Source organism: Ovis canadensis, chromosome 7 (assembly GCF_042477335.2).
Source record: "Ovis canadensis isolate MfBH-ARS-UI-01 breed Bighorn chromosome 7, ARS-UI_OviCan_v2, whole genome shotgun sequence".
Lineage (NCBI taxonomy): Eukaryota > Metazoa > Chordata > Mammalia > Artiodactyla > Bovidae > Ovis > Ovis canadensis.
Window position 1 is genome coordinate 62,113,855 of NC_091251.1, and position 13,809 is coordinate 62,127,663.

The following is a 13,809-nucleotide window of genomic DNA, read 5'->3' on the forward strand; positions in this document are numbered from 1 at the left end:
TAATGCCTGATGTGGCCTGTGACACCAGCCAGCGTGAAGAGGGTCCTGGGTCCAGTGCTGCCTCTCTGCAGTTCTGACTTATCCTTCTAGGCCTGGTTTGTCTGTGAAGGGCCTCACTGCCCTTCTGTGATAAGATCTTATGGGACATCTGTTCACTCCCAGCCTCTTGAGGGTTAAATCATGGAGGGCACCACGTATTGATCCATGATCAGGCCTCCCCAGTCACCAATGAGATGAAAAAAAAAAAGGAAAATAAATTCTCATCATGACAGACTGGCTTCATTTAAATGTCCGCCATCATCCTTATCTTTTCTCAATGCTAAAATAAATCTTTTCTTTTATGAAGGAATGGTCACAGTAGATAGCAGTTGCCAAAAGTGTTCGTTCTTGATAAAATAAAAGGTCACAGCAACTCTGTTCATCTGAAGTTTTGTTCAGACTGTTTTAAATTGTGAAATATTATTTTAGGCTGCTGGGTCTTGAAGGATGAGTAGGCATTTGGCAGGTAGACTAAGGTTTGGTATTCTAGGCAAAGGGAGTAGTGATTGCAGAGGCCCAAAGGAGCAAGAGGCCATGGCATGTTTGTAGTAGAGTGGAGAAAAATTTAGTGTCGTGAAAGTCTGGAGCCACAAGAAGGGAGCAGGGTGAGGAGATGTTGGAGAGCCTTGGGGACACTACACTGGGAAGGGCCTTGTCTAGGCCTCGGAAGTTTCACCCTGTAGGAATCAGTGGGCCTCCGAGACTGGGCTGAGGAGTCATCTCATCAGGCCTGTTCTTCTGAACGTGACTCTGGGTCAGAGCAGGGATGGGTGAGTATGGGTGGGGAGGATGAGGTGGGTGTCTGGGCAGCCTGCTAGGAAAGGCCTTCTTGTGCGTCATCAGCTCTTCCTAGGTATCTCAGGGTATTTCCAAGCTGGCATAGAGCTGGGGGTTTTTGGTGCTGGGATCCCTCCCCCAATCCAGATGGGCCCCAGCGTAGGATCCACGTGTTTCATTAAAGTGGAAACAGAGGTACAAACGTGGCTGTCACAGGAAATGTAAGGCTGTCGCTCCTTTTTTTTCTAAATTTATTTTTAGTTGGAGGATAATTGCTTTACAATGTTGTGTTGGTTTCTGTTGTACAATGAAGTGAATCGGCTATGTGTACACATGTATCCCCTCCCTCTTAAGACTCCCTCCCACCCTCCACCCCACCCCTCTAGGTCAACACGGAGCGCCCAGCTGAGGTCACTGTGCTCTACAGCAGCTTCCCGCTAGCTCTCTGTTTCATGCGCGGTAGTGTGTGCATGTCAGTGCTACCTCTCAGTTCCCCCCACCCTTCCTCTCCCCGCTGTGTCCACAAGTCTGTCCATTCTCCATGTCTGCGCCTCTCCTCCTGCCCTGCAAATAGCTTCATCAGTACCACTTTTCTAGAGTCCATGTATATGCATTAGTATACGATATTATTATAGCTGTCATTCTTAATTCACATTGGGATTTTAAAACTATAGGTTGGAAAATAAACTCTTTCCTATTACAAAAGTGTACCTTTTAGGTCCTATTTGGCATGACTGTGAGAGGCATTTGTTTGAGGAAAGGCGGTGATTTGCTCTAAATTCTCGGGGAACAGCAGTCTATGACAGCGGTCATGTTTGAAATAAATAGTGCTACAAGTCCTCCTGTGAACTCTAATACAGCTCGAAGGAAGCCGGGGGTGTGTTAATTATGAGCCTGTTGGAAAAGCAGGTCCCTGCTCTACGCCCCCGTGCAGTCGTGGAGATTATAGTTGTTAGTTATCAGGCATGGTTACCTGTAATTCTTCCAATCTTGTGCTTTCTGCTCATGTAACTGCCAGCGAATCCTGAGACATGTGCACCCAGGCTGTACCCAATTAGATGAACATGGCTTGGAGAAAATTGAACAGATTCCTGGAAGACAGTGGTGAGATGGTTGCAGGAGGGGGAGAGCTGCCTGGATAAAAGCCTTTCGTGGGTCCAGCCTGCTCTGGCTCTCTGTTCTTTGTACCACAAGTGAGATGCTTAATTCCTACTCAGGATCCAAACTGTTTTCTCATCTTGCTGACTCCGTCCTGCTTCTGCTCAGGCTCAGCTAGCCTGGGCCCCTGCCTGGTGATGCTACCTCTTGTCTGCCCATCTTTGTTGTTGCTGTTGAGTCGCTCAGTTGTGTCTGACTCTCTGAGACTGCATGGACTGTAGCCCGCCAGGCTCCTCTGTCCATGGGATTCTCTAGGCAAGAATACTGGAGTGGGTTGCCATTTCTTTCTCCAGGGGATCTTTCTGACCCAGGGATGGAACCTGTGTCTCCTACATTGCAGGTGGGTTATTTACCACTGAGCTACTAAGGAAGCCCCCTGCATGCCTTTACCTGGACATAAATTCCTTGCAGGAGTGATCTCACCCATGCATATGGGAGTTTTATAGTTTACAAGGTGTGTTTAGATACCCTAGCACGTACAAGGAGGTGAGCGTAATAGGAATAGATGATTCTACAAGACAGGGCTTCAAGGAGGCATCCGAGAGAGCCCTGGGGTCTGGTCTCTTTCTTGTGCCTTCCTATTCCTGTGAGCTTAGTGGAAGTGGCATCCTGTCTTGGCTGCTGTAGGAGACCAGCCTAATTCACTCAGTCTTGGAGGAAGGGAGGGGAAGGGAGAGGAGAGAAGAGAGGTCGGGGCAGGTCTCACCTGGAGCCACTGGAGAAGAGCTGCGATCTCCTGGCCAACGAGGCGAGTGTTGCGGACGGCAGTGGTGTAGTGGTTGTGAGCCAGGGTGACCCATTCTGCCAGCCCCACGTTCACTGACTGGGCCAGCTGAGACTTCAGTGCGGCTACCATCTCCCAGACCCAGTCTTCCAGTATGCCGTCCACCTGAGGGTGGGCCCACAGTATCATCAGCCTCTCGGGGAAAGAGGAGGGAACCCTGGATAAGCTGCTCTTTTTTCTTGCCCATCTCTTCCCTTCTCCAACTCTGGGTTCATTCTGAGTCTTTCTCTCCAAGAGAAAGGGCTTAACTTGGGGCTTCTCAGCACTGCTGTCATTTGGTACCAGATATTTCTTTGTTGTGGGGGCTGTCCTATGCACAGTAGGACATTGAGCAGCATCTCTGCCTCCACCCACGAGATACCAGCAGCACCCCATCACCACCTCCCCCCCCCCCAAACCTCAAGCTGTGAAAACCAGAAATGTCTCTGGACATTCCAAATGTCCCATCCCTCAAACGAGAACCATTGTCTTAGCACTCTCTATTTTAGGACTTTCCAAGCCTTAAAATGATGTAAGTCTTTGTAGATGGGGTCTGAAAGATGGCCTGTCCTTTGAGGGTCAGCTCCCATGCTACCTCCTCTGGGAGGCCTGTGCAGCTGCCACTCTGAGTCACACCTCAATCACTTACTCTGTCCCCACCCACCGTGTTCTGCTTGCTCTGGAGGGACTAGCACCATGAGCTGGAACATAGTAGGAAATCATAACGATCAAGTTGATTGATTCTGGAGAATCATTCTGTGCATGTACCTGGTTGAGAGCCAGTTTGCAGGACACGCCTGAGGGTTCACAGAGCAAAGATGTTTGTGTTGGGTCTTGAAGGATAAATAGGAATTCACAGGGGAGAATCAGGTGGGCAGGTAAGTATGGAGGTGGTTGGGGGCAGAGGGGGTGTCTAGGGGATTCCAGGTAGAGGAAATCATGTGCACAGGTGCACAGTCTCCAAAGGGCAGTGCGATCTATCTGGGAAGAGGGGAAGAGTCAGGTGTAATCGAAGATATGAGGACAGGAGTGAAGCTGGACAGCAGTACTGATGGTCTGGCTCATGAGTAAGATGCTTTAATTTAATAAATGTCCACCTAGGACCTTCTATGTGGACGTAGCATCTTGGGTTCAAAGCTAGACTCTCCTAGTTACTAGCAGGGTGACCTTGGGCAAGTTATATAACTGGTCAGTAGCCCCGTTTCCTTGTTGGGAAAACGGGGATAATAATAGTGTCCTCCTTCCAGGATTGTTGTGAAGATGAGATGAATGGATAGACATAGAGCACCTAGAACAGTGCCCGGAACACAGTGAGGACTCAGTGCATGGCGGTTACAACAGCTGTTGTTGGTATTACTGTTACCAGCAACAGTAGATGTACTTCAGTTTGCACAAGATTTTGAAAACAGAGAACTCATTCTGGTAAAAGGATCACAGTGAGAGGACCCTGCTGTCTTCACGTCTGTGAACAAAATATTTAGTCAGCCATTAATACAGTTAACAAAGATTTTTAGAGCACCTAATATATTCAACAGTATGGATCCTGTCCAGCAGAAGATAAGACAAAGGGCACACTTGGCAGAAGGCACAGCCTGTGTTAAGGCCTAAAGGAGAGAAATCACATGGCCTGTGGGAGGAGCTGAAAGCAGAGGTGAGGGGGAGGTGGGGAGCGTGGTGGTAGGGGCAGGGTCAGAGGGGGAGTGCCTGTTCTGCTGTGTGCAACCTGCCTTACTTTGAGGCTCTCAACTCAAGTTCCCACCTCAAGTCAGACATCAAGTCCATAGCTCTGTTCTGTCCAAAGCTTTGCTCTGCCTGTTTTCCCTCCTTCCTAGTTTCTTTTCTTTTCTTCTCTTGTAAGGGAAGGTCCCTTACAACAGGAAAGATGGCATGTTCTTCCCTTACAATGGCTCGCCTTCCAATCCCCCCTCATCTACTCTGTTCCCATGGGAAAGCTTTCCATGCCTGATCTTTTTTGTTTGGCTGGACCACATGGCTTGGGAGATCTTAGTTCCCTGACCAGGGATTGAACCTGGGCCATCACAGTGAAAGCGCCGAGTCCTAACCACTGGACTGTCAGTGAATTCCCTCCACGTCTGATCTTCAGTTCCCTTTAAGATGGGTTTCATCTCAGGGTGCTACCCTCTGGCTCCAATTCCATGCTTTCCTTAAGGGAATAGGGATGGAGCTCCTGGCTCAGCTGGAGAGAGGTTGCTGTGAGCAGGTTGCAGTGTGATGGGGCCACTGTCAAGTCCATCCGTGACAAAGGTTTGTGGGCTTTGGAGCATGAGGGTTTTGGTTCTGGATTTCTGTCCACTGAGGGCTGTGTGCCCATGGTTGCTGCTTGACCCCTCTGGGCTGTAGTTTCCTCATCTAAGCGGTGAGACTAACTCAAGTGGTCATGTAGGGAGGTGTGAGGGTTAAGTGAGCTGACGACTAATGTAAAGGGCCGAGTTCCTACAGGGCATCTGTATTAGGTCTCTTTTCTAGGGGCAGGCCAGCCTTTACCACCCTCACTGCCATCCCTGTGCTGTGGTGGAATCCCTGCCCTTTTCCCCTAGGATGCGTGCTTGTGTGCTAAATCACTTCAGTCATGTCAGACTCTCTGTGACCCAATGGACTGTAGCCCACCAGGCTCCTCCGTCCATGGGATTCTCCAGGCAAGAATACTGGAGTGGGTTGCCATACCCTCCTCCAGGGGATCTTCCTGACCCAGGAATTGAACCCACGTTTCTTATGTCTCCTGCGTTGGCAGGTGGGTTCTTTACCACTAGCGCCACCTAGGAAGCCCTAGGATGCTGCTGCTGCTAAGTTGCTTCAGTCGTGTCCGACTCTGTGCAACCCCATAGACAGCAGCCCACCAGGCTCCCCTGTCCCTGGGATTCTCTAGGCAAGAACAGTGGAGTGGGTTGCCATTTCCTTCTCCAATGCATGAAAGTGAAAAGTGAAAGTGAAGTCGCTCAGTCGTGTCCGACTCCTAGCGACCCCATGGACTGCAGCCTAACAGGCTCCTCTGTCCATGGGATTTTCCAGGAGGAAGGTGCTGGCAGCCTACAAGAGCCCCTGTGCTTTTCTGGGATGGCAATAGCAGACACCCCACCTTGTGGCTACACCCACATGGCATCATGTGTTTTGCACTACCCCAGGAGGCCAGGTGTGGGGTCTGTTTTTTTCGTGTGGAGGGTATGAGTGAATACATGTTGAAAGACTGGTGGTGGGCAGATGGGCTCATTTTTCCCTCTAAGGTAGGATGGCTGGGGATCTCAAGAGTAGTTTTCAAAGAGATGGTAGGGAAAGGTTTTCAAGTCATGAAATAGACCCCAAATCTCTGCAGGTTTCACAGTGTGAACCAAGCTTCAAATTGTGGGTGGCCTAGAAACCAGTTAGGCAGAATTTCTTCTCGGAAACATTTGTTTGACTTCAATCATTGCCCACATATTCTTTTCCCCCTTCTTCTACAGTAATAGAATTTTAGCATCACTGAAAAGCTACACTTTCTCTAAGAGGATACATATCTCAGCCACCTTTCCATCTAGGTATGGCCAATGGATGTAATTGGAAGCATTTCAAAGATGCTTCTGGGAAGCTAACCTAAAAAAACACACTTGTATACCAAAAGCCAGTGGATGAATTGTATGGTTTCAAATAATACCTCAATATAGCTGTTTTTAAACAATCCTACTTTTTGACTTTTTTTTGTGTGTATATCTTTTACTACCTCGTGCTACCTGGGATGCAGATGTGATAGCTAGTGCTCTAGCTGCTATCTTGGATTATGAGGATGAGGACCATACTCTAAGGATGGCACTACAGTGAGCAGGGAATGAGCTGGGCACTTGAGGACTTCATTGACTAAAGCTCTTTACTAGTTTTGGATGACATACATCCAGACTGTTGTATGAAATGAAAAAAAAAAAAAACAAACTTCAGTTGTATCTGAGCTACTGCTAATTTGGGTTTCTGTTATCTGCAGCTGAACTTAACCCTTACAGATAGAACATCTCATTGGGAGACTGTGTCTTCTGGCTTCCTATCAGCTCTTGGGAAACATGCAGATTCACCTTCATGAACTGCAGTCTCTTATGGGTGCTTATGTGCTGTGTGACCTCTTTGAGCCACATTTTATTATATGAAATGTGGAGATAATTATACTTCCCCTGCCCTGCTTACTCATGAAATTGAGATAATCAATGAGATAATGTGTGGGGAAGCACTTGGAAAATTAGAATGTACTTTACAAATATTATGCATGGAGTTGTTATCACCAGCTCCCTATCTCTTTATTAAAATTGAACACACTAGGGAGGGGAAAAAAAAAAGTAAAAGCAGAGAGGAAAAAGCATGTCAGCACTTCCTACCAACCACCCGTGGACTATCATCACCAGCGGCAGCGAGGAGTTGAAGCCACACTGCTGTAACGTGTCTGAGTGATTGAGCCGAATCTGACAGCCCTTATCGGTTTCTCCTCTAAAGAGCAGAAATCTGGTTCTTGTCTCCTGTGATATTTTGTTTGTTTCAGCAGCTCGAGATCTCCTTCCAAATGACTCTGGAAGATAAAATTGGGGACAATGCTTCACCTGGCATCTGTTCCACCTTTGCCAGTTCTGGGACAATCCCAAAGTTTCTAAGAGCACTAGGCAATAAGGTTACTGCAAGGTGCTGGAGGTAGGCACGGGCTGTGGCTTTGGGGAACCCAAGGAGCATTTTATTTCCAGCACAGTGGCCATTCCTTTCCTGGGAGATGATGGACGGTGACCTAGGAGGACCCACACAGAGATGGAGAGGTCCAAATCCTCCATCCTGCTATCCCAGTGACCATGAGATCCATGGTCAGACTCCAGACTAGCTCTATGTTAGTGGGAAGATAGGAGAAGCAACTGGGACTGAGTTCAGAGAGGATAACTGTTTCACCCCAAGTCACGATGCCAATAAGTGGCAGGATTTTGGACCCAGTATCCCTGACTCCAATTCCCGACGTCCCTATGCCAGGGAGATAGCACAGAGAGCATCTTAGTTAGATGGCACGATGCATGCTCTCATGTGGCTCACCCTGTCCTCACATGTCGTCTTGTACGGACCAGATAGGATGGGAGTGGGGAGGACTGCAAAGGGAGTGATGAATTGTGCTGAGGGGGAGCGGCTTCCAGGGAGGGCGTTTCAGGGGGAGTGATGCTGATGCTGGCCTGGAGAGTTGAATGAGGGCTTGTGTGTCTGTATGGGTGGGTGAAAGGAGCTTTCTGAGAGGGAACAGCTGAGGAAGGGCTCAGAGCCAGGAGACCTTGTGGGTATAAGGAGGCAGAAGAATGGGCGGCCAGAGTTTATGGGCCTTGGGACACTGAGGCTTTATGCTCTAGATGATAAGATGCTGCTAAAGATTTTTTCAGTAGAAAAAGATAAATGAATATCCATTTGGAATCTTTCAAAGATTGTGGGAGGGTGAGGTAGGGAGAAAAAGACAGTTTTTAAGATTATACCTTCTGTTGTTTTCCTGAAAGGCCTTCTAGCTTCTCTTTTGGGGGAGCCTCACCCTGACTCTGAGCCACTTTGTGGAGGGTGAGCAGTCTCCCAACATCTGTCAAGACCATGGTGTTGGTCAGAGACACAACCCTGTGATCAGGAGCGGAGTGGAGCCTGAGGGAGGGGCCGTGGTCCCAATGTGTGGCACCCCAGGAAGAGTGACATCTCTTCTGCCAAGATCAGGAATCAGACCAAGAGCCCGGGAGGATGCTCCCACAGCCCCTATCAGCCGAGGGGGCCTCCCCTGTGGCTGAGGGGTGAACACAAGGCCATACCAACAGTTTTGGCCAGTGAACTCAGTTCAGCCCAGTTACTGAGAACCCTCATCATTCCTTCCGAGCACAAAGTCATTCAGGCTTCTCAAACAATAAGTCCTGGGCTTTTGGTTTCCGGGGACAGCAGGACAGAAAGATGATGAAACACAAAGAGCAAGGAGAGGTATTAATGAAACCAATTTTCCTACTCAAAGGTTATTAATTTGAAAGGTTATTAATTCCCAGCAAAGGGCAATGATTTTTCACAATGATGACAGAATGAAATGCATCATATTTTATTAAAAGGAGAAGTGAGGGAGAATCTGAGTAACTTCTCTGAGATAATGAAGAAAATTTCTGGCACCGAGAGAGGCTTTCCCAAGTTCACAGACTGTCTGAGCTTGTCCTCATTTACGCAAGTGTAATCCCAGATGGTGCTCGCATCTCTTTGCATGCACTACTCCCCTGGCGTCCACGTCAGAAGCCAGGGTGTCATCTTACACTATTTTAGCAGCTATTTAATCAGTCCTAAGCTTCAGGTTCCCAAATATCCCTAGAAGCCAGTGCCTTAGCTCAGGTGCACACTGTTTCTTGCTTGGTTTATTGCCACAGCTTCCTAAATGGTCTCTCTCTGGTTACTCTCACCTCCCTCCCTCACACTGCTGCTCAAAGACTCTTTCTAGAAGAGAAGTGACTATTATACCCCTCAGTGACTTTAAGATTCTTTGTATTGCAGCCAAGGCCATCACCTGAATGACAACCCTGATCCCTCAAATTCTCCCCTCTTTATGCTCTCCTGCTGTCCCAGGCTGCCTGCAGTTCCCCCCTTGCCAGTTCACTTCCCTGCACCTTTACACTCTCACTTCCCTCTCTGCTGTTCCTCTGTGAACTCTGGCCCATCTGTTACAGTGGTGCTCAAACGTCACCCCCTCCAGGAAGCCTTCTCCTCTAGCCAGAGGTAATTACCACCTCTGCTGCCAGCACCTTGCTGGTCCGCTGACCCTAAGGTCAATTGTTTCGATGCATGCTGTTTTCTCCACCAGGCTGTGAACTCACGGAGGACAAACCTGAGGTGCTCAATAACTGCTTAGCGTGTGATGTGATATTCTGTGGGGTCTAGGTCTCAGATCAAAGGCTATCATTCGATTTGTCAGCCATTTATGCATTGGGACTCAAGGTAAATAATTTTCTTTTATCCAGTGATTAAATAGCTTTATCTTCCTTCATTTCAGGATAGGTGACTTGAATGCTAAAAGACTATATAAAATAAAATAGGGATAGATATAATACCCATCTTGTGAAGTCATTGCAAGGAATAAAAAAGGTGATATTTGTAAAGACCTTAGAATAATGTCTGGCACATAATTATTACCCATGTAAGGGTGTGTTGCTAAAATAAATGTGGCTCAGAGCCTCCAGCATCTTGTACTTTTGATCCATGAAATTCTTTCTACGAAAAAGTATCCCAATTGCCCTCATAGGACCAATTCTGTCTTATGTGTATTTACTCTGGATTTAGCTGGGAGAATCAGCTCTGGCCTCAGTGCCTGGGACTTTGAAGCTATTCAGGAGAGTCCCAGGGAAAAGCAATTGTTAGATGGACAGGCTCATAAACACCTAGACTGGGCTGGGCTTTCCCTTTTCTTCCTTGGGCTTGGCTCACTTTTAGCATGTGTGTGAGTGAGGAAGTTGTATATATGCTAATTCATTCATTTAGTTTCTCAACAAACACTTATTCAGTTCAGTTCAGTTCAGTCACTCAGTCATGTCTGACTCTTTGCGACCCCGTGAATCATAGCACGCCAGGCCTCCCTGTCCATCACAAACTCCTGGAGTTCACGCAAACTCATGTCTATTGAGTGGGTGATGCCATCCAGCCATCTCATCCTCTGTCGTCCCCTCCTCCTCCTGCCCCCAATCCCTCCCAGCATCAGGGTCTTTTCCAATGAGTCAACTCTTCGCATGAGGTGGCCAAAGTATTGGAGTTTCAGCTTTAGCATCAGTCCTTCCAAAGAACATCCAGGACTGATCTCCTTTAGAATGGACTGGTTGGATCTCCTTGCAGTCCAAGGGACTCTCAAGAGTCTTCTCCAACACCACAGTTCAAAAGCATCAATTCTTCGGTGCTCAGTCTTCTTCACAGTCCAACTTTCACATCTATACATGACCACAGGAAAAACCATAGCCTTGACTAGACAGACCTTTGTTGGCTAAGTAATGTCTCTGCTTTTGAATATGCTATCTAGTTTGGTCATAACTTTCCTTCCAAGGAGTAAGCGTCTTTTAATTTCATGGCTGCAGTCACCATCTGCAGTGATTTTGGAGCCCCCAAAAATAAAGTCTGACACTGTTTCCACTGTTTCCCCATCTATTTCCCATGAAGTGATGGGACCAGATGCCATGATCTTCGTTTTCCGAATGTTGAGCTTTAAGCCAACTTTTTCCCTCTCCTCTTTCACTTTCATCAAGAGGCTTTTTAGTTCCTCTTCACTTTCTGCCATAAGGGTGGTGTCATCTGCATATCTGAGGTTATTGATATTTCTCCCAGCAATCTTGATTTCAGCTTGTGCTTCTTCTGCCCTGGACCCTCTCTAGGTACTGTTGGCAAGCCCTGTTGGCAAGCAGGGCCTGATGTCTGTGTTTCAGGAGACCCCAGTCCAGTGGGAAAAGCAAGATTGAGCATCAGCCATCGCTTGTGGTTGCTGTGAGTACTGCAGTGGAAGGGTACCTTGTGCAGGGGCTCTAGGGAAGATGCCAAGAGAAAATGAGGTGTTTGTTGAGTCTGGAAGGATGAAAGATTCTTTTTTCCTTTTTGCTATTCTTTTTTTAAATTTATTTTTAATTGTAGGATGATTGCTTTACAATGTTGTATTGGCTTCTGCCATACAACAACTTGAATCAGCTGTAAGTATGCATATGTCCCCTTCCCTCTAGGTCATCCCCCACTTCCATCCCATTCCTCCAGGTCATCACAGAGCACTGGGTTGAGCTCCATGTGTCATATAGTAAGTTGTCACTGGTCATCTGTCTTATACATGGTAATGTATACACTTCAGCACTACTCTCTCAATTGGCCGCACCCTTACCTTTCCCCCCATGTCCACAAGCCTGTTCTCTATGTATATTCCTGTCTTATGTGTATTTACTCTATTCCTGCTCTGCAAATAGGTAGGATGAAAGATTCTTTAGGCACTCCCATCTAGGAGAAATTGTTGAAGAAGGAGGGGTTCTGTGACCTGAGTATCGAAGGGCTGCTGTGGGGCAGAGGGCCTAGAATTCTTTTGTGCAACTCCAGGAGACAGAAACAGTCAGTGGGTGGGTATGACATGGAAAGAAAAATTTTGCCTTTAAGTGGTTTGTAAAAATTCATAGTTGAAGAAATTAGGACAAAGAGAATGGTGGCAAAACAACTAACAGAAATGTTAATAGATTAGCAAGCTAAACTACACACTCTGAGATTGTATAAGACTGCAGAAGACGGGCCACAGATTTTGTTCTGAGCTTCCTATTGGCCAAATCAAAGAGGGAAGTAGCAGTTACAGAATTCATGCTGTCCAGTTGCTCACACTTTCTTGGTCCTGAAGCCGGAGATGGTTTTCCTGTGGGTTGTTGTATAAAGAGGCCACTGCATGAGGCAGGGTCATTGTCTTGAATACCATTCCTGTGAAATATACAGGAGCAAGCTTTATGTGGTTGACCCTGAGATGCATAACAATCTTCAATGGAAGCAGCACCCACAGTATGAGAAATAGCATAAGTCACAGTGAGTCTCTGTAAGGCTCTTTGTTCTAACCCAGCAGCTGTTCTATGACTGAAGGAGGCAAGGGCTACTTCAGGTCACATTTTGGGTGGAAGGACTAGAGCTTCAGTGCCTGACCATCTGAGCTGCCTGGGAAGAAGAATCTGATCAACCCCTTCATAGAACATATAGAATACTGGAGCAACCTCAGGCAGGCCACAGCTTCAAGGATGCACTCAATTCCATTCAGTTCAATCATGTCTGACTCTTTGTGACCTCAAGGACTGCAGCATGACAGGCTTCCCTGTCCATCACCAACTCCCAGAGCTTGCTCAAACTCATGTCCATTGCATCGGTGATACCATCCAACCATCTCATCCTCTGTCATCCCCTTTTCCTCCTGCCTTCAATCTTTCCCAGCATCAGGGTCTTTTCCAATGAGTCAGTTCTTCCCATCAGATGGCCAAAGTATTGGAGTTTCAGCTTTAGCATCAGTCCTTCCAATGAACATTCAGGACTGATTTCCTTTAGGATTGACTGGTTTGATCTCCTTGCAGTCCAAGGGACTCTCAAGAGTCTTCTCCAACACCACAGTTCAAAAACATCAGTTCTTTGGTGCTCAGCTTTCTTTATAGTCTAACTCTCACATCCATACATAACTACTGAGAAAACCATGGCTTCGACAAGATGGACCTTTGTTGGTGAAGTAATATCTCTGCTTTTTAATATGCTGTCTAGGTTTGTCATAGCTTTTCTTCCAAGAAGCAAGTGTCTTTTAATTTCATGGCTGCAGTCACCATCTGCAGTGATTTTGGAGCCCCACAAAAAAAGTCTCTCACTGTTTCCATTGTTTCCGCATCTATTTGCCGTGAAGTGATGGGACCAGATGCCATGACCTTAGTATTCTGAATGTTGAGTTTTAAGCCAACTTTTTCACTCACCTCTTTCACTTTCATCAAGAGGATCTTTAATTCTTATTTGCTTTCTGCCATAAGGGTGGTGTCATCTGCATATCTGAGGTTATTGATGTTTCTCCTGGCAATCTTGATTCCAGCTTGTGCTTCCTCCAGCCCAGCATTTCACATGATGTACTCTGCTTATAACTGAAATAAGCAGGGTGACAATATACAGCCTTGATGTACTCCTTTCCCAATTTGGAACTAGTCTGTTGTTCCATGTCCAGTTCTAACTGTTGCTTCTTGACCTGCATACATATTTCTCAGGAGTCAGGTTAGGTGGTCCGGTATTCCCATCTCTTTCAGAATTTTACACAGTTTATTGTGATCCACACAGTCAAAGGCTTTGGCATAGTCAATAAAGCAAAAGTAAGATGTTTTTCTGGAACTCTCTTGCTTTTTCGATGATTCAGCAGATGTTGGCAATTTGATCTCTGGTTCCTCTGGCTTTTCTAAATCCAGCTTGAACATCTGGAAGTTCATGGTTCATGTATTGCTAAACCCTGGCTTGGAGAATTTTGAGCATTACTTTACTAGTGTGTGAGATAAGTGCAATTGTGCAGTAGTTTGAACATTCTTTGGCATTGCCTTTCTTTGGGATTGGAGTGA

General features: G+C 46.8%; 1 protein-coding gene across 5 annotated transcripts in view; it reads right to left on the bottom strand.

Moving 5' to 3' along the window:
• LIPC (lipase C, hepatic type) overlaps window positions 1-13,809 on the bottom strand; it is a 187,510-nt gene that overhangs the window by 22,659 nt on the left and 151,042 nt on the right. For all 5 annotated transcript variants that reach the window (XM_069596386.1, XM_069596389.1, XM_069596388.1 and 2 more), the window contains 3 exons: window positions 7,093-7,280; window positions 2,681-2,863; window positions 1,790-1,907 (listed from right to left, as the gene is read on the bottom strand). In XM_069596386.1, coding sequence (XP_069452487.1) covers window positions 1,790-1,907; window positions 2,681-2,863; window positions 7,093-7,280 — 489 coding nt within the window. The remainder of the gene's footprint in view (window positions 1-1,789; window positions 1,908-2,680; window positions 2,864-7,092; window positions 7,281-13,809) is intronic.